The following is a 27,039-nucleotide window of genomic DNA, read 5'->3' on the forward strand; positions in this document are numbered from 1 at the left end:
ATTCCATTTTTTTAAAGGAAAGAAAGGAAAAGAAAAAAGTACGCAGGAATATGTGTGTGTTGAAAGGACAGGAGGAAAATACGGAATACCTACCTGTGCTGCCATTGGCTACCTCTCTAGGGGGTGGGGTGGAAGGAGACCTTAGTTATCCTTTATACAATGCTAGTTTGCACAGTTGTATAGTTTGACTCACTATAATGCTTTCAAAATGTCAGGCAACCACCTTATGGCAATTAAAATATCTTAATTACTAATTAAACTAAATTTTAAAATAAATTTAATTTAAATTAAACATATTAATTAAAAATAAAATGCAATCAAGTATGTAAAAGGAAGAAGGAAAAAAGATCTTTGTTTTGGTTTAAAGCATTGCAACCTCTCAGCAGTGGTGCCATTTCTTATATTGGACATAGACTAAGTGCTCATTAAATAACAGTTATTTTCCAATAACAATTTGACTTTGAGTCAGTTGCTTCCTTTCTCTGGGCCTCATCTACAAAATGAGGATATTAAAGTAGATGATCTTTCAGATCCTTCCCAAACTATAAATTCCAATAATAAGTCATTCCTATGAAAAGAATGTTATCTTGGGACACATTTCAAAGGGAGTAGAACCTGATTGATGGAGTATGTGTTGAGGGATGGGGGTGAGCAGATGGTGGCATGAAGAATTTCTGCTGGGTAGCCAAAGTTATGACAGGGAAAGATACAACAGAATCATGATGTGCACCCAATTAAGGCACAATGAGTCTTTGCAATAGGATTTAAGATTTTCCTTTATCTTTGTAATAAGTATGGCATGAAAAAGAGGAGTTGGTATGGGGGAAAGGCCACCAACAGAGCAAGGGACCACTCCAAATCGGCCTTCTCTGTCCTCGAGAACTGTTGGCCACTGGCGGAGAACTCAGAATAGTGTTTAGTGGCAAAGGGAGGAACGGTCCCTCTGCCGGAGACAACCTGGACGAGGGGAGGAGTCTGAGCTCCTTGTTGCTGCCTCTGGCTTTGTCTCATCACCAGGGCTCTTCTCCCTGTGCTGCCACCAGCCCACCCTCTTCCTGCAACTCCTGAAAGACTGGAGACACTCACGGAGGACCAAGAGGCGGACGCGTGACTTGGTGGTGCCGTCCAGGTCTGACATCAGGGAGACGGAGCACTCGTAGGTGCCGTTGTCAGCCATGGTCAGCTGATCAATGGTGATGGAAGCATCGGACTGCTCAACATTGCTGGATATGTTCACACGATTCTTATAAAGCTCACCATAGATGTAGTCTTTGTTTGAAAACTGCCAGATGACCACCCTTTCCTGGGAGAGAGAAGAAATGGCACTAGGTTTTCACCCAAAGGCCCTTGCCTGGTGCTTCCAGCCTGCCCTGACCACCCTCATCCCCCAGTTTCCAGGACCCAGAAGCATAGACATGTCAACCCCTCAGAACAAATAGCTTGCATACATGCTACTAATTTGTGAATTTCTTTTATTATATATATGTTTAATTTATTTTTAAAATGAAAATATTGAAAGAAGTTAGGCAGTTCATACCACAGTACACATGTGGGTAAATGGGTCCATCTGGGATCCCAGCGCTTTCACCTCTTGTAATCTCCAGCATCTCTCTTATCCATTCCATTTTCTCCATAGCCTATCTTCATTCATTCAGTCTACCAGTATTTACTGAGCACTTCCATGTACCAGGTGTCTTGCTGGGCAGCCAGCCTTGGCTGCCAAACCCACTTTATTTACTTGACTCTTGCCTTTGGAATGTACTGATTGATTGATAAACTCATCATTTATCAAATTATATGTGGTAATGGCTAAAATCACAGACTTTCAAGCCAGACTGCTTCAATTCAAATCCCCATTCTACCATGTACTAATTGGATGACCTTGAGCAAAATGCTTGACCTGTGATTCTGTTAACTCTTCTACAAAATGGAGATGATGACAATAACACCTGCCTCACAGGACTGTAGTGAGAATTAAAGTAGTAGTATACACAAAGCAGACAGGGCATTGCGTGACATGTTAAGTTTCTAGAAGTGCTAGCCATTATTACAGCTGAGCATCTACTAGGTGTCGACATTCAAAGATGATAATTCACGAATTCTGCACTCAAAGAGTAATGGAAGTGATAGACAACCAAACGTTACAACATCTTATGATTATCTCTAGGACCCCAGAAGAAAGTATCACTTCCAGACTGGGGAGTCAGGGGAGGTTTCCTCAGAGAGGTGACAGTTGCCTTGAATCCTAAAAACAACTAAGAATTTAGCCAGGCAAAGGGCTGGGGTATTGGGAGAGTAAGTGTTGGAGTAGGATAAAGGTGTTGGGCATTTCAGGCAAAGGAAGAACCACAGAGAAAGAACTAGATGTGGGAAGCAACATATCAACCCCAGTCGTTCACTATGAATGGAAGTAGGTGTGTGAGTGAGGGACTGGTGAGAGGGTGAGCTTGGGCAGGTAGCAATAAAGATTATAGCTGCTATTTATTGAGTGTATGCTATGTGCTAGGTACTAGTCTATGCACTTGGTGTATATTATCTCATGGAATCTTCACAACACCTGCGAAGTAGGTATATGATTATACTCATTTTACAAATGAGGAAACCAAGAAGTTAAATGCCTCCCCCAAGTTCACATGTTTAAGTAAATGACAGGGCTGAGGTTTAAACCGGGCATTCTGGCTCCAGAGCCTGAAGTCCGGAGATTCTACAATGCCAGGTGTCAGACACCATGTATATCAGACTAAACAGTTTGCATTTACCCTGAAGCACTAGAGAGCCATGTATTTAGGAAGTCAGCTCTCACCACGGGATGGAAAGTGACTTGGAAGGAGAAAAGGGACCATTTAAGAAATCAGTTTAACAATTCAGGTAAAAAATCATGGGTCCTCAGATAAGGTTGCGGCAATGCAGATGGAAAGAATAAAATGAATTTGAGGAGTATGAAACGGGGGGCACCAGTGAGACCATGAAACCAGGAGAGGATCGGATGGGCAAGGTTAGGGAACGGCAGACCTCCAGGGTGAGAGTTTTTTGGCTTGGATATTTGGTGATGTCATTTCCAAGAGAGGAAACACAAAGGAAGGGAATGTTTTATGAATAAACGATGTGTTCTTTTTGCATGTGGGGTGTCTGGAGTGTCGGTGGGAGATCCATCTAGGTGGAGGATTCAGTAAGAGCCAGATGGGTCAGTTTAGTGCAAATAGGGATGAAGATTTGGGAGCCAACGACATGTCAATGTTCACTGAGACATGGGCTAGATGAAGCCACCTGGGATAAATAAGTAGAGAAATGGCAAGTCTCCAAGTTACTTCATTCAAAGGGTCAAGGAGAGTTCAGAGAGCTAAGAGGAAAAGCCAAGACAAGACTGCCAGAAAGTCAAGACGAGAAGACTCCAAGGTTGGAAAGTGGCTGCTGGTGTGAAATGCTAATGAGAGATGAAATAAGATGACCGAATGAAGTGTACTGAATTGAGCAAAAAAAGAGGTTGCTGTTGATTTCTGTAGAGCGTTAGGTATAGAAGTGAGACCATGATGGACAGAGAGAATGTGGAGACCCAACGTCAAGTCTGACATCTGTGCATGCAGCGCGCTTTGTGCAAATTAGAATAAGGGGCTCTACAACCTGTGCTGGGATACATGGCTTGGCTAACGAAGCACATACCCTTGTGCAGGGTGCAATACGCCCAACCAGAGGCAACAGACCTGGTTGAGGCAGACAGCTCTTTCAGGAAGCTCAGCTGAGAAGCGAGGGAGAAACAAGATGGGAGATGCAAAGGTGTCTCAGGCTGTGGATCAGTCCATGGATACTGGTCTTTCCCAGCTCTCCTCTTTTCTGACCCTGACTGGCTCTGACCAGGACCCTCTGCCCACTAACGCTCCTCCCATCATAGATATCCTAAGGCTCCCTCCCTGGATCTCCCCCAGGCTAGAAGACCTGCTAGGACCTGTCACAATAATGTCCTTGAGGGGCTATATTTAAACCCTTTCTCTGTACTCTTGCAGGGTCTCAAGGCAATTGCCTGAAATCCTTCTGGAAGTAAGTGACCCAGCAGTCAATAAAATAACTTTAGTATCTACCTTAACACCCAGAAAACTGTCAGGCAGAGACCTCATGTCTGGCTTGCTAAACATGTGTGATGGCAAGAGAAGGTGCCCTTTTGCTCCTACAAGCTAAAGGCAGCAGCTCTCCTCTCTGGGATTTTACCCTGGGACTCTGGGTGCAGTCGGGACAGGTGGCTGTGGCCCATCACGGTCCCTTGATGCATCTGACCTAGACTTGCTCTCTTTCCCCATCCATCCTGCTGCTCGAGGCCTTGAGTGTTCCAGGCCACCCCTTTTTTCCTGTTAGGGAAAGAGCTAAGTCTTTCCACTGTAAGGTCGGGGACCTAATGCTTATCTCTGCCAGGCACGTTTGCATTTTAAAAGGATACATCACTTTTAAACTTATGAATAGATGCTCTACTTCTTCTAATTAAAGAAATGTTAATTTGATGATGAATGAGATGCTTTTTTACTTCTCAGACTGGCAAATAGCAAACAGTTTGAGAATGCTCTGTGTTGGAGAAATAGGTGTCCTCACTGTTGGTGGTGAAAATAAAGATTGGGAGACATTTAATGAGAACAATTTGATGTTATTTATCAAAATGTTTAATTCACATACCCTTTGACCCAGAGTTTTAATAATTTATTATATATATGTATATATAAAGAGAGGTACATATAAGGGTATTTATATTTATGCAGCATTATTTGTAGCAGCAAAATATAAGAAACCAAATGTCCATTCACGGTACATATAGTACCTTCATAAATTGAAATGCCTTATGCAATGTTGAAAAATGAGATAGATAAATATACTCATATACACAAAGAGCCCAAGATGTATTAAGAGTCGAATGCAAAATAGTATGTGTGTAGTACATGTAAATATACATATTCATATATGCAAATGCATCTATTAAAACATATATCCATGCTTGTATATGCCCTGCCTGGGGGTGGAGGAGAGTGGAGGATAGAGGATGAGGGTGTGGGAACAGGGTGGGTGAGACAGGAGAAGCAGGGATGGGACTGAGCCTTATCAATGCACACTTTTTATGAGGTTTTGATTTTCAAATCATGAGATTATATTATCTATTTAAAAATAGAAATAGAAAATAAAACAAAACTCCTCCACACTTCCCAAAAGAATCCAAACAGGAAAATAAAACCCATAAAATAAAATTTGGCCTCAGAGCAAGGGCTATGCTAATCAAAAGGAGCGACTGACTCACATGATACAATTTAGGTCATTTGAGATTGGCCACCAGAAAGGTATTTTAGGGGCAGGTGACATTTTCAAAATAAAGGTGACATACTCTGGCCCTCCATGAGTCCAACATTCACTGCTCCCTCCTCGCCCACCCCAGCCTGCGTGCCAGTGTTTATTCTATCATTTATGGAAAGACTGCATAGTGCTTGCCTTCTAAGAGGTCCTGGTCAGGTGATAATCATTCCCACGATGCCTGAACTTGTAAAGCATCCTTACCGTATGAGTGAAGAGAAGTTTATCCCATTGAATAAGTCCCTCTCGACTGGAGGTGGAAGTGTGGTAGGTGCAGGGCAGGGTGACACTCTTTCCATGCAAAGCCCGAAGAACATTCTGCGAAGTTTCCACAGTGATGGCATTGACGGTCACCCTGACTAGAAAGAAAGTAGGCAATGGAAGAGAAAAGCAAAGGACACGGACAGACATACCCACTCACTGCCCACTGGACCACTGAGGGAATGCCCAGGGCTGTCCTTGCGCCTCCAGCCACAGCTACAGCCACCTTGGCCACCTTGGCCCTGGCAACCAGCTTCTCCTCCAAGACTGCGATGAGGACAAACACATGTGCCTTGGTCCACCTAACTCCACCCCACAGCATCATGAATTGCCTGGCCCCGAACCTCAGCCTTACCTCTTACCAGCTGTGTCAACTTGTCTGAGCCTCAGTTTTCTCATCAATAAAACAGGAGCTCTAACACTTATTTCCTTGAGTTATTGGGGAATTTAATGGAGATACTATGTGTAAGTATTTTTATTAGTCCTTGGCACATAGAAAACTCTCAATAAACATTACCTGCCATCATTTAGGTTGTGATGATGATGTATTCTCTTGTTTAACAAGTATTTATGGAACATTTTTATGTGGTAAAGAATTTTATGAATAAGATTATATCAAGGTAAAGAGATGGGCCCTATTCTCACAGGAGTTTATTTCATGTAAGTTTATTGGAACAAAGTAAGGAAAAAGAATGTGGCCACACTAGCATCTTTTATCACACATACTCTTGCCACGTGATGTTGCCTCTCTTCCCTCAGGAGGTGGGGTCTGTGTTCCTTTTCTTCGAGCCCGGGTGTGCCTGTGACTCTAGTGTAAGGGATGCTATGTGGCTCTGAGGCCAACTCATAAGAGGCCATTCACTTCACCTGGTCCCTTGCGATGCTCACCCTGGAAAACCATCAACATTCTGAAAGAAGGTAAGCAGCCACATGGAAAGACAAGTGTCGGTGTTTGGGACACCAACTGAGGTCCTTTGGGACAGCCAACTTCAACTCCCAGACATGGGAGTGAGCAAACCCAGCCTCCCAGCTGTTGGAACTGATGCCAAGGGGTGCAGAGCTGAGCTGCCCTGCAGATCCCTGCCCAAATTGAAGACTCAAGAGTAAAATAAAAATTGTTATTGTTTTAAGCACTGAGTTTCAGGGTGGTTTGTTATACAGAATAGATGCTTGGCACAGAGAGCCATCTGGATCCCAGTGGTGAGAACTTTCCAGGCAGAGGCTAACCAAGGGTCAGGTAGGGAGACAGGAGTCAGCTTAGTCCATGCACAAGGAACAGCAAGGGAGCTGGTGTAGTGGTAGGGAAGTGAGTGAGGAGGAGAGATGAAGTGGAAAAATTGGGGGGGGGTGGCAGATCTCAGATTGCATAGAGCAATGTAGCCCTTATTTAGGACTTTGTATTTCGCTCTGAATGAAGTGAAAATGCCCTGGAGAGATTTAGGCAGAGGAAATATATTTGACGTACTTTTTTTTTTTTTTTTTTTTGAGACAGAGTCTTGCTCTGTTGACCAGGCTGGAGTGCGGTGATTCGATCTTGAATTGCCTCCTCCTGCCAGGTTCAAGTGATTCTCCTGCCTCAGCCTCCTGAGTAGCTGGGATTACAGGCATGCACCACCATACCCGGCTAATTTTGTATTTTTCATAGAGACGAGTTTTTGTCATGTTGGCCAGGCTGGTCTTGAACTCCTGACCTCAGGTGATCCGCCCACCTCGGCCTCCCAAAGTGCTGGGATTGCAGGTGTGAGCCACCATGCCTGGCCTGACATACATTTTTAAAAGATCATTCTGGCTGATGTGGGGTGAACAGATCGAAGTGGAGTGAGGAACAAGAATGGAAGCAGGGAAATCATGCAAGAGTTGACTTCAATAGTCCAGATGAGGGCTAACGTCTTAGACACAGGTGAAGGTGGTGGAGGTGGTGAGAAGTGATCCAAATTGGAATGTATTTAGAAGGTAGGGCCAATGGGATTTGACTGCAGGCTAGATTTGGCGTGTTAGAGGAAAACAGGAGTCAGGAATCGATAGAAGGATTTGGCCTGAGCAACTGGAAGAATGGAATTGTCATTTACTGAAATGACAACAGTTAGGGAAGGAAGAAATTTCAGGGGGCAGATCAGGAGTTTGTTTGAGGACTTGCAAAGTTTGAGATGCTCCTTAGGCACCCTGGTGGAGGTGGCAGTGAGGCAATTATGTGAGTCTGGAGTGTCATAGAGGCACATAATGGGGATACAACTTTGGGAGTCACCAGCTCTCCATCATTTAAGGTCAGAGGATGTTGAGGATCACCAAGGAAGTGCATGAAGATAGGAAAGACATGTGGGACTGAACCCTGGGACACTCCTGTGCTTCATGATGGAGGAAATTAGGAGAAATCAGTAAGGGAGAAGTAGGAAAATCTGGCTAGGGAGATAGGAAGAGAACCAAGAGCAGGAGAAGTTTGTTGAAAGCAAAGGAGGTCAGCTACTCAAACGCTGCTGACATGTTCAACCAGGAGCTGAGGGCAGAGAGATGGTCATTGGCTGTGGCCACACAGAGGTGACCTTGGCATGAGCGGATGCAGTGGAGTGGTGGGGATGGAGCCTGAAAGGAGTGAGTTCAAGAGCTGATGGGACAAGAGGAAGCAGACAGTGTTTGCTGGAAAGCAGAGAGAGCACGGAGACTGTAGCAGCTAAAGGAGGCTATAGGGTCAAGAGGAGTTTACGCCCTTTTTTCCAAAATATGTGTATGATGATTTTAAAAATACGTTTACACTGTTTGTTGATGATCAGAATGAGCCAAGAGACAATGGGGACAGAAATGATGTCCTTGTAGGGCAAATGGGGCTGAGGGTATGGTGCTATGGGAGGACAGACCTTAGAAGGGATCCCAGGCTCTCCACCCACTGTAACAGGATGTGGCTAAAGATGCAAGTGGGCTGGTAGATTTGGTGGCAGAAGGGTGAGCAAGTTCTTTCTGAGTGTTCCCATGATGATGGTGCAGCATAAAGAAGGAAAATGTCCTGCTGAAGACCCCCACCAGCTGGAAGACTCCACTATCCAGTCAAATTCCAACTGGATGAACACACTTCTCTTTCAAAATGCAAATCGCTCGGGGGGAACAGTGAAGCATTTGGGTTGGTCATACTTCAGTATGCAGTATTTCATAAGGTGAAGGTCAGCCACACTCCCGGAATGTGCACTGTGCAGTGAGGGCCATGTGAGCTCCTGGGGTGAGTTTATATGTCAGGGAGTATTGGATATTGGGAGTGAGAGAGACAGGAAGATGTCAAAAAAACAGGTTTCCCCTCTGGCATTTGCATATTTTCCTCATGGTGACGCCAGTGCCAGAAGCCCCTGAAAATTCGTTCAAATGCTGGCTTCCTGAGTCACTGATGTTGTTCCAGAAGGTGATTCCAAGGTGGCCAGGACTTATCAAATGACCCTCCATGTGACTGGTGGTCTTTCCACCACCTTCATCTATCAGAAAACAGTCGCTGGCCGGGCACGGTGGCTCGTGCCTGTAATCCCAGCACTTTGCGAGGCCGAGGTGGATGGATAATCTGAGGTCAGGAGTTCAAGACCAGGCTGGCCAACATGGTAAAACCCTGCCTCTACTAAAAATACAAAAAATTAGCCGACTGTGGTGGTGCACGCCTGTAGTCCCAGCTACTCGGGAGGCTGAGACAGGAGAATCGCTTGAACCTGGGAGGTGGAGGCTGCAGTGAGCTGAGATTGCACCAGTGCACTCCAACCTGGGCGACAGAGCAAGACTCCATTTCCAAAAAAAAAAAAAAAGAAAGAAAAGAAAAGGAAACACATTTGTCATCATTGCTAACAAGTCACCCTTCATCAAAAGGTTACTTGCTTGAATGGAGCCCTCCATTGCCACCTGCCCAGCTCCCAGCTATGGCAGACAGTCTAGATATCATTCCTTATATGCCTGGTGTAGTCATGATAACTGCCACCTCACCTCTTCTGTCCTTGCCTGGACCAAGGCATTTTCCCTGGAGCCTTGTCCTCAGGGTGACCACTCTCAAGCCTCTCCATGACCTTTACACTGATTCTGTTCTTGTCTATCACCCTGGCCACAGACTACACATTAAGGGACTTCTGCCACTGGCAGAACCTAAATGGCCCATGCACCGTTGGTCCCCCAAACTCAAGCACATTCTATCTGATAGTAACAATTCTCACTCTTGAATCAAAGAGAACCAACCCACTAAGTCATTCCTTTAGACAATGGAGTGTCTAATTACCTGCTCACTCAAGATTAAAGAGATGTTAAGTCAACCATCAATGGATGAAAAATGAGTCACTCTACTGAGTGTTCTCAATTACTGTTAATCTCATGTTATATTAATTACATCTCAATGGTACAGGCACTATACAGGTATTTTACAGATAGTCTCTCATTTATTTTCATACTCTCTTTAACGATAGACATTTGTATTTTCCCTGTTTTACTGGTGACATAATTGAGGTTCCAGAAGGTTAAACCCTTTGCTCTATCTAGATGTGACAGCTAGCAAATGGCAGAGCTGCTGGCAAGTCCTCAAATAGAGGCAGCCCTAGTGAGGGTATAGGGCTGCTGCTCAACAGTCAGGGAAAAGTGCTAATTGTTGCCCGCAGGGACTGGGGGATGGTATTTTCCTTGGCTGTCAACAGAATCTATTTCCTATTTTGTTCCTTGACCACATCACACCCCTCAATCTTGTCACAGAAACTCTTCTGCTTTCTTCAGTCAACCAACAAGTATTTAATATGTGCCTAGCATATAAAACCAGCCCCCTGCTCTACACAGCGAGATAAGATAGATGCCCACAAAGTCATCTTCTTACCCTAGCAAAGTTAATGGACATACACTACCTTCACACATACACTTAGATCCTCTTAACCAAATGCTAAGTACAGTATTTGCTCACAGAAGAGAATTCAATGTGACCTTTATATAGGAAAAGAACTAGGGCTGGCAACTGCATAGAAACAACACCCGCTATTCTCTAGCACCTCACAGTTCTCAGGAGCCTCACATCCTTGTGAGAGGCGAGACTCCGCCAAATGGAATGGCCGAATTGGCTGTATTCAGATTCTCTGAACATCCCCTTCCCAGGAGGGCAATATACTCCCATCAACCACTCCTACCACTTTTTCTTTCTGTCTCCCAGCTCTCCCTTTCTTCTGGTTCAGAAACATCCCTTCGATACTTTAATCCCGGAGCGTGTACCGCTCTGTATCGCACAACTTCTCCATGGCCATTTCAGGAGGCAGCGTGGCATAGAATTTGAATGCACAGGTTCTAGAACGAGAATGCCTCCTTTGGAACTCTGGTTCCTTTCTTTACTACATGTATAACCATGAGCAGTTTCCTTAAGCTCTTTGTGCCACAGAGTTTTCCTTTGAGAAATGGGTTGTGTGAGAATTAAGTGACATGAAATGGTACTTTGTTTAGAATAGTTCCTAACTCATAATCAATAAATGATGGTTACTATTACATATATTTTTCATATTGAGCCACTTCTGTTTCCTTATCTCATACTCTGTTGTGGAGGTGCATCCTTGGTAGAAGTTAATCACAAGAGGCAGCACTCACCGTCACCATGGGTGAGCTGTCAAAAAGGAATAGTAATTGCTAATGATTATAACTAAAGAATAGATCAGTTTTAGAGATCATTATAACAGAGAGTTAAAATCCATTTTATGTTATTAGACCTGTGAAGGAAGAAATGGAAATGAATGAATAAGAAAGAGCTCATAAAGAAAAAAACCAGCCGGGTGTGGTGGCTCACTCCTGTAATCCCAGCACTTTGGGAGGCCAAGGTGGGCGAATCGCCTGAGCTCAGGAATTGGAGACCAGCCTGAGCAACAAGGTGAAACCCCATCTCTACTAAACTACAAAAATTAGCCAGGCGTGGCAGTGTGCGCCTGTAGTTCTTACTCAGGAGACTGAGGGAGGAGAATTGCTTGAACCCAGGAGGTGGAGGTTGCAGTGAGCCAAGATCGTGCCACTGCACTGCAGCCTGGGCGACAAGAGCGAGACTCCGTCTCCAAAAAAAAATCTTACACAAATATGGAGCACTCTTTCGATGTTATTTGTAAACCTGAGAAGGATCTTAAAAAGCTCATCCCATACCCTGAGGCACACTTAACATTTTCCATAATGTGAGACGAGAAGTTATTCCGTGTTTAAAAACTTTATGCCAACAGCCATCTTGGGAATCCTTCATAGCTAGCCTAAATCCTTTCCACCCATTCAGTCAATATCCTCTTGTTCTGACATTACTGGCAATGAAGACATCTGGCTGGACTTTTTGTAGGTTTAGAGGCTTCTGATGTTTGCAATCACCAGCTTTTTCACTTCCATCTGGAATAAATCCAGTTTCTTTTTCTTCTTTCCACAGGCTTTATGCTTATTAGCGCTGCATCCCTCATTTTCTCTTCTGGGGGTCTTTGCACCCCTACTCAGTGAATGAGACCAAAGCACCAGGTAGGACATCTAAGCTGGGATGAGGAAGTTGAGAAGTGAAGCTCATTTTTAGAGTCTTCCAGCTCCCTCGCTTTTTACTTCCTTGTCTAGGTCGGCATTCAATATCACGTCTCCAGCTGCCCAGAGCCCACCCTCCTCCCAGTAGTTCTGGCTCTCCCATCCAGTCACACCGTTTGCCCTGTGCCCGTCATGCTGTAGATATTTTCTTTCTTCCATCCTCTCTCCCCTACTCTCCCTGTCAAGGCTGAGCTCTTCTGATGGTCAAGAAGAGCATCCATCAGATAAGCTAATTTACTGTAAGGTGTTACTAACTAATAATGTATCAATGTGTTAACCTCCAGGGGTATACAAGTTAGAAGTGCAAGCGCCTTTACTTGCAAGGAAGGAATCATAACAATCTCTTGCATGATAGCACATGCATCGTCCTAAAGAAGATACCTCAACCTTCCCTAGAAGAATTGATAACTCTGTCCTTTGCGTCACCTACTACCCATGGCTTCCTGCCTCCTAGTCCTTCTCTCTCATAAAAATTTATTATACAATACAGCAGCATGGCCAAGAGCACAAATGCTGGAGCCAAACTATCCAGGTTGGCATCCTCTTTCTTACTTTTCCTAACTGTGTAACTTTACACAACTGAATTAACTTCTCTGGGCTTCAGTTTCCTCAACTGTAAAGTTAGCATCATCATATTATCTGACTCCAGGTTGTGAGAGGGTTGAATAACTTCACATAAGGTGCATATCCTTTACCCTGGGACATAAAGGACTCTACAGGCAATCTAAATTGTCATGTCTCTCTCCTCCACTGCCCTGTGTTTTCTCCATCTTCATATCCCCAGAGCTCAGCAAAGTGCCTAACACGTAAAAGGTCTCAATATGTGCTTTCTGACAGCAAATGAATGAGTTATAGAGAATTTAAGCTTACAGGATGGGAAGGATTTAAAACCAGAGAAACTTGGTGGAAGAACCTATTCAATGAATTGCTGGAAACTGACCAAAAGTAAAATAAAGGACCAAAGGAGCCCCAGAGATGGGAAGTGGAGTCTGCAAGATACCCCAGCTGGAAATGGGAGAGGTCATTTCCCCTCCCTAAGGGGGTCGGTATGGAGAGCCAGCTTGAGGTCTCAATGATTGCTTGTAAAAAATTAAAGTTTATTAAGAAGATAATAAACGATCTCTTGAGAACTAAATGGAAAGTAATACATTGGAGGATAATGAAATGCTTGATGGAACCGGCGGCTTGAGGCATACATAGCACATTATGTGAGCCCTTGGGAAACTGGCATTAATGCCTCCACTTAGGAAAATCCATTTGCTCAGAGAAACCACATTCTTAGGGAGGAGATTCTGGAGGCCAGAAGGGACCCAGCCAGCCCCAGGACCAAGTACCATGCTCTGGTGTTGAGAAAGTGCTGGTCTCTAGGGAGAGGAAGGCAGTTCGCACACACAGGTTGATTTGTCCTTCCTTTATAGGCAGGGGAAACAGCCCCTGCAGGCTCTCAAACTGGCCCCCGAGAGAGGAGAGATTGAGAGGCTAGGAGGGAGGTGGTTTAGGACTCAATAAATGTTGAACCGTTCATTCAACATGATTCTTTAGGCATCTATAAATTCAAATCAATCCAATAAAATTCTCCCAATGTCCTAGTTTAGTGCAAGGCACCATGAAAATGATCAGAGGTATGTTCACACCCCATCTTGGAAGCCCACCAGGACCACCCCAGCCCTTCCTGCTGGCTAGCTTTCCCGAGCCACTTCGGGCAGATGTGTCCCAGGCACATGTAGTTCTCATGTTGATATGGGCTGTGCGTCAGGCTCCTTCCCTCAACAGATGGCAGGCTCCTTGGAGCAGGGTCTGAATCTCAGACTTCTCTTATATCCACCACTCGCCAGCTCGACCTGCAACGTGTCTACACTGAGCTGGGTCCTAATAAGGCCTTGTTGATTGAGTGGTCTGTGGCACAATCCCTGCTCAGGAAGCAGTCAGAGGTTACTGTCAGCCAGCATCCTAATAGAGCCTAATTAAGTGTTAAAGTGCAAGTGTTAAGAGAACGAGGTGTGTAGGGGGGGGAGGGGAGGAGCTGAGTTAAAACCGGGAAAAGAGATTTAATGGGAAGGCTTATCGAGGAGGCAGAACTTCACATAGCTCCCAAGGGATTCAATTCACGGTGCAGGACTGCATATATAAGGGAATAAAGCAGGATGCAAAACTGTACATACAACAGTGTCCCAATCCCACACAATCACAGACAGAGAGAGCGCGAATATTTCTAGAAGAAAATATACCAAAATACAGTATTAATAACAGTTATCTGTGGCTTCTGAGATCATGGAGCAATCTGAGATTTCTTCTATGTGTACTTTCATTTCCCAAATGCTCTGCAACAAACATACAGCCCTCTTTTAACAATAAAGCCAGCTAGGAGGTGAAGAAGTAGAGACAGTGAGGGCAGCCTATTTTGTCAGGAGCTCGCCTAACACTGGACGATAAGAAAGCTGAGACCAGAGGGGCACAGAGGATCCTGAGCAGATTTCTTAAGCCCCTCTGGGATTGAAGATGGAGAGACACGGGTGGGTTTGTAGGTTATAGGGAAGGTGCTCCCAGCAAGGAAGAGACTGAAAGTGCAGGAGACACCAGATGGAGCAAGCCTGGGAGGGGACCTGAGAGGAGGGGAAGGGCCAGGGCACAGGTGGAAGGCCAGCTTTGCTCACAGGAAGTGTCACCTGTTCCCCAAGTGCAGACGGTTATGTCGGTGGGCAGGTGCAGGGCGTGAGCTCTAGCCAATGGATAAACATTTTATGCTCCTCTCCCAGTGAACTTTGTGATGGCCCTAATGGGAACCGTCTGTTTGTTGCCATGTTCTGCCCATGCCCGGTGTTTATGGCATCCCTGACTCAGCAGGGCAGAAAAGGAGGAAGCAGCCCAAAGGTCACTGGGTAGGAGAGGAGAGGGAGACACCTCAGGGAGGAGGTGGTTCCAAGCTTGACGGTTGGTGCCCCAGGCAGAGAGGAGAAAGGGTGATCTGGGAACAGAGACAAGCCCCACAGAGCAAGCAGAGAGAAGACGATGGAGGGCACAACCTGAGTGCTGCCAACCTGGGGTGGCTTGAGGGGCAACTGAACTTCCCCGCAAGTCCACTATGTCCTATACCAGCTGTTGGGATACTGAAACTTCCACCATTGACAGAATGCACAGAAACTCCTGCTAAAATGCAGGTGATGTCTGAGAGGCAGGGAAGACACAGTAAGTGACTTTCTCTAAGTCACCTTAACCTGTGGATTAATCCATCTCCCTAACTAGCTAACGCCTCTTATCTATGAAACCCAGGAAAGGAAAGTGAGGCAGGACCATTCTGAGAGAAGCAAGTGAGATTAGGAATGCGGAGCTTGGAGACAAGCAGGGGCAGCCTGGAGGAGGAAGAAAAGCAGGAAAGGCAGGATAGGAAGTGGTGAAGCCAGCCAGCCTGTTGCCGGGGGCGATTCAGAAGGGTCTGCACTCATTCATTAACACCTATCCAGCAAACGGCTGCTGGGAGCCCGTGTCCTGGGCACTATGCCAGACTCCGGGAATACAACGTGGGGCAGTGACAGATGCAGTTCCTGCTCTCACACGTTCACTGTTTCAGGGAAGTCAGATGGTAATAAATAAATAATCATAGAAAGAAATATAAAACCACCATAGTAACAAGTGTCATGCATTTGATGGGAGGATATAACAGAGAGAGTACCCTGAGGAAGGGCCTTTTGAGCTGAGATTGAAACATAAGCAGGAGTGAACCATGCGAAAATAGGAAAAGAGGTGTGAGGGAAGGGCATCGTGCAGAGGTCAGGGGGTGGCAGAAGGCGAGGCATGTTTCAGAAACTAACACAAGCCTGTGTGTAGCTATGGCACCAGGCAGGTTTCCTGGGGGTACATGATTCCCCATATGATATCCTTTAGCCTCCCACTATCAATCCAAGTAAACTTGTCCAAATACAAAACAAATAAAAACAGCTTCCTTGTCTCATCCAAGCAGTTGAGGACAAATCCTGCTATGCGCCCTTTCAGCCAGATTTCCTGCCCCCATCAAGACCTTCCTACAAGCAACTCAAATCACACCATACATGGCCAGTGCAGCCAGAAATGTGGGTTGGGCCTGGCCCTTATCGGCCATGACAACGATCTGAGTCTTTATCCTAACAGTCATGGGAAGTTACGAAAGGGCTTTAAGCAGAGGTAGTGACATGGTCATGATTTTATTTTACAAGATCATTCTGGCTCCAGGGTGGAGAGCAGTTAAGAGAAGGGCAAACAGACTCAGGAGGCAAGCGAGGCAGCCGTGGCAGTAGCTTAGGCGAGGCAGTGTAGAGCATGAGGTGACAGAGGAAATGGAGAAAAACGGGCAGACTGAAGAAATGCTGGAGAGCTAAAATCATCACACAAAGTGATGATCTGAATTTGTAGGTGGGGGACAAAGAGATCAAGGGTGATGTGGCAGTTTTAAAATGTGGTACCCAAATTCTTTTAAACTGTTCTCGTGAAAAGGTGTTCTTATTCTCTCCCTTGAGTTGGGTTCTGTGACTACTTCTCAACAGAATATGGCAGAAGCGATGCTGGGTCAGTTTCTGGGCTTTGCCTTAAGAAACCAGCAGCTTTAACTTCTTGTCTCTTTAGATGTTTACTCTTGAAATCCAGCCATGACGTTATGAGGAGGCACAAGCTCATCTGGGGAGAGGCCCCTGGAGAGAGGAACTGGACTATATACCAGTTTGTTAGCCAGTGAGTGCATCACCTTGGAAGTGGGTCTTCCAATGCTGGTTAAGCCAACCCAGCTGACACTGCATAAAGCAAAGACAAGCTGTCCCTGCCAAGCACCACCCAAATTGCTAATTTAAGAGCAAAATAAATGATTTTTATTATTTTAAGTCACTAAATGTTGGAGTGATTTATTACACGGCAACAGAAAATGTAACAGATAACTGCTAGATTTCTGGTTTTCCTTCCTGAATGGACAGTTTGTCATTTATTGAGAGAGGTTTGGGGACCCAGGTTTGGGGACAAAGATCCTGAGTTTTGTTTTCAGTTTGAGAGTTTGCAGTGTTCCACAAATCTAGGTTGAGAAGTCACGTGGGCTGTGGGACTTGTGAGACAATAGCTCAGGAGAGATGCTGGGTTTGAAGACAGAAATTTATAAGTCAGCTGGGAATGGGTGGCAACTAAAGCTTTGGAAGTGGCGGTGGATGTAGAGTGACAATAGGAGAGCCTGGGGCACTCTGACATTTCATGGCAGGGCAGAGGAGAATGAGGCTGCTAAGGAGACATGGAAAGATCAAGTCCAGAGATGCAGGAGGAGAACAAGGAGAGGAAGCCTCATGGGAACCAACAGAATAGAGTGTTTCAGGAATGAGGCAGAGATTAGCCAGGTCAAACACTGCCAGGATTACAAGTACATGCTGGGCCAGGCACCCTTTCCCCAGGCTTCCTGGTGACCAGCATCACAATAGGCAGCATGGTTGTATTACCAAAAAGCCCTGAGAAGGGACTCTGCTGGGCAAAGGCAAGATGAGGATCACACCTGTGCCTATGAACCAATTCTTCCCTATGGCCTTGCTTCTCAGACTCTGTGGTCCCTGGACCAGGAGTATCATCCGCTGGGAGCTCATTAGAAATGCAGAATGTCAGGTCCTACCCTGGACATACTGAAGCAACTGATTTTAACAAGATCCTCAGATGACTTGTATGCACACTAATGTGGGAGAATGCATACAATTGAGCCCCCTAAATTGAGGGAATTGGACAGTAACTCAGAGAAGCAGCCAGATGATGCAAAACGGAGCCGAAAGTCACATGCAGTGTATTAGAGGCAACTGTTCATTAAACCGACTTTTCCTCAAGTTCCAATTTGTGTCTGGACACCTAGAGTGCACATCAGAATCACCTGGGTAACTTTTCAACAACCAGAGAGAAACTCAGACCCTGCCCCTCTGGATCCTGACTCAGAAGGTATGGGGGAGACTGGGCATCTGTATTTTCACTTCCCAGGTGACTCTGATGGGCAACTAAGGTTGAAAGCCACTGGCCTACACTATTATTCTTCCTCTTTTGAACACCTACCCCTCTTAAATGGACCATTCATTACATCCTTTCCCCATTGAGGCTGGGACTGAGACTAGAGTAGGACATTTTAATCCTGATTGCATCTCTGACAGGCAGGCACCTTTCCCAGGTTAAAGTTCTCCTGAGTTTTTCTCATTTAACTTAGAAAAACAAGGAAGCTTTCTCTCATTCTAGGAAGGTGGGATGTGTAAGTAAGTGTGTGTGAGAGAGAGATTGGGTCTTCAAAGCTTTCACTGTCTCTGAGCAGAGCTGTTCAGTGACTTTTTTCTCCTGGAACTTTCCTCTTTATGTATCCCTTTTCATGCAGCTGTACATGGCAGCACGTCAAATCTTTCATGAAGTCTGGTGGCTGAAGAAAAATCCTGAAATGGAAGTGCCTTGATTTTGTGCACACATTGGAGCATTTTCTCTAACAGCCTTATGGACGGGGCAGCACATGGCGGCTTTTTGGGTGATAATTTAGGGTTCGTCCACAGCGACCTCTGACTCCCTTTCTTGGCACGTGTCTGCCATCTCAGAGCTCTCAGATGATTGGTCACCAAAGTCTACTAATTTTCTGTAACTTACATTTCCCCACAGTAATAACAATAACTGCACTCATAACTGGCATTTATTGAGTGGTTATTATGTGTCAAGTACTGTTCTAAGATTTTTACATGTGCAAACTCATTTAGTACCTATAATAGCCCTGTTGGGGCACAGTGTGAATTTTACACCCTCTCCATTTCAGACTAGAAGACTGTGCAAGAAGACTTTAGCAAGGTGAAGTCATTTGCCCACACCATAGTCAGTTAAGAGGCAATAGGGTCAGCCCCCTTTGATCCCTTGGGATGGCAGTGGAATGTCAGGAGCGACGGGTGGATCATTTCCCAGGCATGGAGGTCTGTTTTGTCACTGACTCTGTTTAGAATTGTCAGCACATGGTAATCATAAAAAGCAGATCATCAGTGGCTCATGTCTGTAATCCCAGCACTTTGGGAGGCAGAGGCAGGCGGATCGCGAGGTCAGGAGTTCAAGACCAGTTTGGCCAGCGTAGTGAAACCCTGTCTCTACTAAAAATACAAAAAATTAGCCAGGCATGGTGGTGCATGCCTGTACTCCCAGCTACTCAGGAGGCTGAGGCAGGAGAATTTCTTGATCCTGGGAGGCGGAGGTTGCAGTGAGCTGAGATCATACCACTGCACTCCAGCCTGGGCAACAGAGCGAGACTCTGTTTCACAGGAGAAAAAAAAAAAAAGGCCAACTCTTAGTCGGTTTTAAACTCTCTAGTTTAAAAGCACTGCCTTATGTTTGTGTCCCCTGCATGGGACCCTATGAATAGCTTCTGCTTCCTCAAACACCACTTGAGTCCTGGGACCCGTTTATCAGTGCAGTGCTTCCCTGCCCAGGTCTTAGCAGAATCAATTCCTGGGAAAGGTCAGATGGGAAGAGAAAGAAAAGAGAAGCCCAGTAGGTCCTCTGGAACCCAACTGAAGCTCCACTTCCTCCAGGAAGCCTTTCCTAATGTCCCTGCTCCTACCTGGGTCTCCCCTACCTGTGCAGAGGAGGAGGTGGTGTCCTCTCATGACGCATGGTGGGGAGGACTGCCTGGTTGCTTTTGTTCAACCTTTGAAGGTCTTCCTTGCTCACCTGCAGTGGCAATGGCTATTTCACTATTGGGTAAACTCTGTCTATATGCCTCGAGTTGACCACCAAGCCTGGCTTTTCCTGCCCCACTTCTTTGGTCCCTTCCTCCTCTTAATGTAAGATATGGAGGAAGAAACGGTGGTGGGCAAATGATTCTCGGCTGGGCAGGCTGTGGGGGGGCATGGGGCGGAGGTAGAAGACACTCCATCAGTGTGTCTGAAAACATGCCCAAGATTTGTTCTGCTGGGTGCGTTCCCCAGGGGCCACCTGCCTCCTCATAGGAAGAAGCAAAATGTCCTGTTCCAGGCAATTCAGACTTAAGGCCACTTTTCCCTCCAAGCTGGGTGAGCATTTCATTTTAAGATCTTTTTTCTAAGCCAAATTTTCTTCTTTTCATTCATGCATAGGTTGCAGCCAGACTACAAGTGTGGGGCTATGTGTTGGGAGCTGGGGTGGTGCAGGCGTGGAGCAGCTTCTGGCTTACCAGGAGAAGATGGGAGAATCACTGGCCCAGTCAGGGAGGAAGGGTGTTTCCTTCAGCCTCCCTCCCTCAGGCCCTGAAGCATCCTTCTTGCCTGAATCTGATGGCTGAGATAGGCCCAATTATGACTAATCATTCCAGACTCCTCACTTCTATGGCGCCTGCACAAACTATATGCTCAGTAAAGAGTTGTTCGGATAAAGGAATGAGCCAACCAGTCCATCTTGGTGGATGATGAGGGGCTTTCTGCCTTCAGTCCGATGGACTTGAGCCAGCCTGAGCTAATGATCTTACCCAGATCTTCCTCCAAACCATGTGATCCAGCCCTTCCCCAGCAGCAGGCTGCCCTTCCCTCAAGAGCCCCAATGCCAGGTGTTGAGAGATGAGCGTATCTAGGACCTGGGAGAACCAAGATGAGCTGTAGGCCACGTGGCCCTTAGCTTTCCTGTGTATGCTAAAAAGTGAGCTCTAAACCAGTCTCCTGGTTTCCACTTCCCGAGGCTTAGTGCTCCTGAGATTCCTGGTATAACTCTTCTCCTCCCCATTGCTGCTGGATCCTGGAAGCCCTCAACAGTGTCTGAATTGCAGCGTGATGGCCAAATACACTAAACCAAAGATATTCCTAAACTTTCCCAAACCCTGCATCTCTCAACTTCCCTCTCTCCATTCTATTTCCTTCTGATGCCCAGCAAAATAGTTGGAACCTTAACGCCAAGACTTCCATTCTAACCCTTAGACACTCCATAGGTCCCCACACAACACTGTGCTATTAAGCACTTGATTTGGATTCAACCATATGCTCATGAATGTCTAATTTTATTCTGGAAGGTTTCCCTCCCAGAGGGAAATGCTCCGAGTCCCAGAGTTTTCAATGACCAGGGTCCCAGAAGGGGCAAGGAGCTTTGGCCTTTGGAAAAGACCCTTCTAGTTTGTTGTTTGTTTTTAGGGTTTGAATCTTCTCTTGCTCTGAGAATGCTACTGGATAAGTTGCATTGTCTCTTCTCTCTCAGTTTCCCATCTTTTTCTCTGGTTTTAACACAAATGTTAATATACTAGATAATGAACGTATCTAGATCCACACACCCTGGATTTTCTAAGACAACTTGGATTTCAAATACTTTGTCCCCACTGTCAAATTCTGTGTCTGATCCTATAATCTAATTTGGGATAAGAAAATATGGTCTTGAGAGTATTTTGAATTCTTCGTTTCAGCAATGGGCTAGAATGTTATTCACTAATATGCAAATAAAAACCATTCTGATTCCGGGCACTGGCCCGGAATGTGTAATTCTGCCCAGCAGGAACACTGCTGGGTTGCTGGAAGCCCTTCCTGGGAAGGCTCTGGGAGAGCCTCTCCTTCAGCCCTAGGTCCCCATGTCTCACCCACCCCTGGGCGCTGGACAGAAAAGGGGCCTACTCACCTGCACAGAGTGTCCACAGCACAGGCCACATCTTCCCCACCATGGTCTTGCTTCTTCTCTGCCCTAAACCTAGCCTGTCACTGGCAGCCATCTGACAGGTCTGAGCTGTCTGGTTAAGGCAGCCTCTGGCCTGGCCCAACTGGAGGTCCCTGCAGTTCTCCTTCCCACCCACCTCTGCCCAGCCTCAGCTGGATTGGCAGGTGAGCTCCTCAACTAGATTGGCAGGTGAGCTGGGGCTGGGCTCATGCGTCACCTATTCCAAAGGTCCCATGAGGAGTCTTCCCTACTTCCCTCGAGTTCCCCTTAAACCAGCCACCTCCCCTGCCTTCTCCCTACTTAGCAGGTGTACAAAGTCCTAGACCGGTCACAAAGGGGTAGGCTTTATAACTGATAGGAAATAAATAATAAAAAGAGAAATACCCTCAGAGGTAGGGTTCCAAGCTAGTAAAAGAAAGGTGTTGCCCATATTTGCTGAAACACTTCAAGACACAATGTGATCTGTTTCTCTACTTCTCTCCTCTTTTACAACCTCCACCCCACAGTGCGCTAGAGATATAGTCATGAAGAAAACAGGAAATCTCTCCCCTCAGAGTTTATATTCTGATTGGGAAAGTAGCAAGTTCATAAGTGAAAGAAAATCATCTTGGGGACGTGTGACCAACTCCTCTCAGTTTTCCTAGGACTGTCCCAGTTTTCAAACCAAAAGGAACCCCCTCAGTCCCGAGCAAATTGGGATGATGGTCACCCTACTGAAAGAATGATCAGTGGTGTGGGACCATAATTCTCCAGGAGCAGCGGCTGTTGCTGGTTTCTTCCATAGATATTCTAGATATGTGACAGAATAAGCACAAATGATAGTGTGCCATATACATTGTTCTGCAATGATTTATTCATTTTTCATTTAATGAAAGGTTTTGGAAAACTTTTTGTATTGGTATGTATAAAACCACCATTATCTATTTAAAATGGGGATATTTCACTGTACATGAGTGACATGATTTAACCAAACTACTTTTAAGATTGTTTTTCCCCATCTTTCACAATTACGAAAAGATTGCAACCAATAGCTATTATGTGTACGATATTTCACACGTGTTGTGATTATACATGTAAGATAAATTCTTAAAAGTAAAATTTCTGAAATGACTCACTGAAAGGTTATACGTATTTGTAATTTTTATAGATTTTGCTAAACTAGCTACCAAGAGAATTTTGCAGACTACGCTCCTACTAGCAGCATATGAGGATGACTATCTCCCCACACACTCACTAACACAGCTACCAAATGTCTATGACACAGTTATCAAACTTTCTGCTCATCACCAATCTAAATGAACATGATATCCCATTGTGTCCGGAATTGGTGGATTCTTGGTTTCACTGACTTCAAGAATGAAGCCTCAGACCCTCGCAGGGAATGTTACAGTTCTTAAAGATGGAGTTTGTTCCTTCAGATGTTTAGATGTGCCCGGGGTTTCTTCCTTCTCATGGGTTCGTGGTCTCTTCCTTCTCATGGGTTCGTGGTCTCTTCCTTCTCATGGGTTCGTGGTTTCGCTGCCTTTGGAAGGAAGCTGCAGACCTTTGCAGTGAGTGTTACAGTTCTTAAAGCCAGCGCATCTGGAGTTGTCTGTTCTTTCTGGTGGGTTCGAGGCCTCGCTGGTTTCAGGAGTGAAGCTGTAGACTTTTGCGGTTAGTGTTACAGCTCATAAAGGTGGCATAGACCCAAACAGTGAATAGCAGCTAGATTTATTGCCAAGAGTGAAAGAACAAACTTCCCACAGCTGAAGCGGACCCCACCAGGTCACCCGGCTGGCTCCAGCAGCCTGCTTCTATTCCCTTACCTGACCCCACCCACATCCTGCTGATTGGTCCATTTTACAGAAAATTGATTGGTCCGTTTTAGAGAGAGCTGATTGGTCCATTTTACAGAGAGCTGATTGGTCCATCTCGACAGAGTGCTGATTGGTGCATTTACAATCCTTTAGCTAGACACAAAAGTTCTCCAAGTCCCCACTAGATTAGCTAGACATAGAGCACTGATTGGTGCGTTTACAAACTTTGAGCTAGACAGAGAGTGCTGATTGGTGCATTTACAATCCTTTAGATGCAGAAGTTCTCCAAGTCCCCACTAGATTAGCTAGACACAGAGCACTGATTGCTGTGTTTACAAACCTTGAGCTAGACACAGAGTGCTGATTGTTGCATATACAATCCTCCAGCTAGACATAAAAGTTCTTTAAGTCCCCACCCAACTCAGGAGCCCAGCTGGCTTTGCCTAGTGGATCCCATGCGGGGGCCACAGGCGGAGCTTGCCGGCCAGTCCCGACCCACAGGCAGCACTCCTCAGCCACTGGGCGGTTGATGGGATCAGGCACCCTGGAGCAGGCAATGGCGCCCATCAGGGAGGCTCGGGCCATGCGGGAGCCCACGGTGGGGGCCGGGGGAGGGCTCTGGTATGGCGGGCTGCGGGTCCCGAGCCCTGCAGCTTGGAGAAGCGGCTGAGGCCCTGCGAGAATTCCAGCGCGGCGCTGGGGGGCTGGCAGTGCTGGGGGACCCTGCGCACCCTCCGCAGCTGCTGGCCCGGGTGCTAAGCCCCTCACTGCCCAGGGCCTGCAGCGCTGCCTGGCCACTCCCAGTGCGGGCCGCTGAGCCCGCGCCCACTGGGAACTCTCTTGTTCCCACTGGGGCCTCTCCACACTTCCCGGCAAACAGAGGGAGCCGGCTCAGGTCTCAACCAACTCAGAGAGGGTCTCCCAGAGTGCAGTGGCAGGCTGAAGGGCTCCTCAAGCACGGCCAGAGTGGATGCCAAGGCTAAGGAGGCGCCGAGACTGATCGAGGGCTACTAGCACATTGTCGCCTCTCACCATGTATATATAATTTACTTTTAAAAATTATTGGTGAAATTAGGCCAGGCGCGGTGGCTCACACCTGTAATCCCAGCACTTTGGGAGGCTGAGGTGGGCAGATCACAAGGTCTAGAGATAGAGACCATCCTGGCTAACACGGTGAAACTCCGCCTCTACTAAAACTACAAAAAATTAGCCGGGCATGGTGGCGGGAGCCTGTAATCCCAGCTACTTGGGAGACTGAGGCAGGAGAATGGTGAACCCGGGAGGCAGAGCTTGCAGTGAGCCAAGATGGTGCCACTGCACTCCAGCCTGGGCGACAGAGCAAAACCCCATCTCAAAAAAAAAAAAAAAATTTATTAGTGAAATTGAAAATATGTTAATATAGTTGTGCATCATATATATATGAGACTAGGTAGCTCATTTGCCCATATTTCTTTTTTTAATAAATTTTTAAAAATATAGAGAGAGTCTTGCTATGTTTACCAGGCTGGTCTGGAATTCCTGGGCTCAAGCATTCCTGCCTCAGCCTCCCAAAGTGCTGGGATTACAGGCATGAGCCACCACGTCCAGTCATTTGGCCATATTTCTATTGAGTTGTTGATCTTTACCTTGTTGACTTCTAGCAGCTCTTTGTACATTAGGGAAAGGAACTTTTGGATGTGATAAGCATTGCAAGTATTTCCCCTAGCATTTCTTTGTGTTATGAATTCATAATATCCTGCATGAATTATTGTTATCAATCCTTTTGACTGCTAGGTTTGGTTGACATACAAAATTTGTTGTTTTCTGTTTATTACCTTTCATTCAGGCACCTTGTTAAATTCTCTTATTATATGTAATAATTGTTCAGCCCCAACATTTTATAATATCTTTGCCAAATTATTCTTCCTAACACACAGCCCTGATGCTATTACTTGTCTGCTCGGGTCCTATCACTGACTCTGCAGAACCTAACAAATTGGCTTTTAAGGTATTCTAGCATTTGTTCTCAAACACAGTCTACCTTCCAGAATTTGTAATTTATGCTCTGACCAAGTTAGACATCTTTTCATACCCAGAACTCATACTTCCTTACCCCCAAAACTTTGTCGATGCCACCCCCTCGGTACCCTTCCCCTACTATATCTGCTGTTATAATCTTACTTGTCCTTTAGAAGCCAGCTCATTTATCACCACTGCTTCTAGGAAGCCTTTCCTGATTTCTTCAGTCAGAAGGGCTCTTTCTCACCTTTGAACTCACACAGCACTCTGGATCTCTTTTAGGACACTACATTCTGTCTTATGCTTGAGTTATTTTTGGTCTGTGCCTCATTCCTCCTAATAAACAGTGAGCTCATTCATTCAGCCATTCCGAATGATACTATATACCAGGCATCGTTCCACCTAACTAGGAAGAAAGACAACTTTAAGCTACATGTCTTACCAACTTTGGTCAAGTACGGTGCCATATGTAGTAGGTAATCAATGAATACCTGTAAGTGGGTAAATAGATGGATGGATAAATTAATGAAAAGATGACTATAGTATGTGTGGGATGAGAGGTGTGGGCTATTTGGCTTTGCTTTGATCATAGTGATGGTAGAGGGGGTAGTGGGGTAAGATAGCTTATTTGACATTTATGAAGCTCACAGAATTCTTATGTCACCAGGGTTGCCAATCCATCATCACCTCGGGGTGTGAGTAGAGGGGAGGAAACATGGAGGATGAGGACAACTGTTCAGTTGACCATCCAGAGACATGTCTATTAAAAGAAATGTAGGTGGGGACCGTGGCTCACACCTGTAATCCCAGCACTTTGGAAGGCCGAGGTGGATGGATCACTTCAGCCCAGGGGTTGGAGACCAGCCTGGGCAACATAGTGAGACCCCATCTCTACAAAAAATTTAAAAATTATCTTAGTGTGGTGGCATGTGCCTGTACTCCCAGCTACTCAGGAGGCTGAGGTGGGAAGATCACCTGACCCCGAGAGGTTGAGGCTACAGTGAGCTATGATGGCTCCACTGCACTCTCACCAGGGCAACAGAGTGAGACCCTGTCTAAAAATAAAGAAAAAGAAATGTAATCCTTGTCACAAGCAATGACTACTCTTTAATTGTACCACAGTACTCTCCCAATATCTACCTGTTGAGGACGCTTTCCATTCTATATATCTGGTCTTTTATTTAGGCCTCTGAGGTTGACATGTGGCTGTGGTAAGTTTTTTATTCTTCTGTATCTTTGGATTTAGACTCTCTTCTGGAAGAACTTTGAATAGGCGGTCCCAGGCAAGAGGGTTTGAAGAGAGAGCCCAGAGAAAAACTGTTTTTTAGGTTCTCCATCTACCATGCACAAACGTCTTCCAATTCTGCTGCTAACTGTCAGTGTTTGGAGAATCAGCCAGGAGGGAAAGAGTTAAGTGAGGACTGCTTTGGGGCCTGGGTCTGGAGCCTGCATTCCTTCCTCCCAGAGATCTGCCAGCCTATGGGGCCAGAGGCTAAATTTAGAGGGTGGCTAAGGTTTCCTGTTAACAGCTGTCCTGCCC

At 45.8% G+C, this 27,039-nt stretch overlaps 1 protein-coding gene across 1 annotated transcript in view; it reads right to left on the reverse strand.

Annotated features, from left to right (window-relative positions):
* The window catches only part of LOC105492984 (glycoprotein A33), a 38,963-nt gene extending 17,108 nt beyond the window's left edge, over positions 1-21,855 (reverse strand). The window contains exons 1-3 of the mRNA XM_011760381.2: positions 21,670-21,855; positions 5,527-5,681; positions 1,087-1,303 (exon numbers count right to left, since the gene is read on the reverse strand). Of these exons, the coding sequence (XP_011758683.1) occupies positions 1,087-1,303; positions 5,527-5,681; positions 21,670-21,760 (463 nt within the window). The 5' untranslated portion in view covers positions 21,761-21,855. The remainder of the gene's footprint in view (positions 1-1,086; positions 1,304-5,526; positions 5,682-21,669) is intronic.
* Between the last annotated feature and the right edge of the window lie 5,184 nt (positions 21,856-27,039).

Source organism: Macaca nemestrina, chromosome 1 (genome assembly GCF_043159975.1).
Source record: "Macaca nemestrina isolate mMacNem1 chromosome 1, mMacNem.hap1, whole genome shotgun sequence".
NCBI classification, from domain to species: Eukaryota; Metazoa; Chordata; class Mammalia; order Primates; family Cercopithecidae; genus Macaca; species Macaca nemestrina.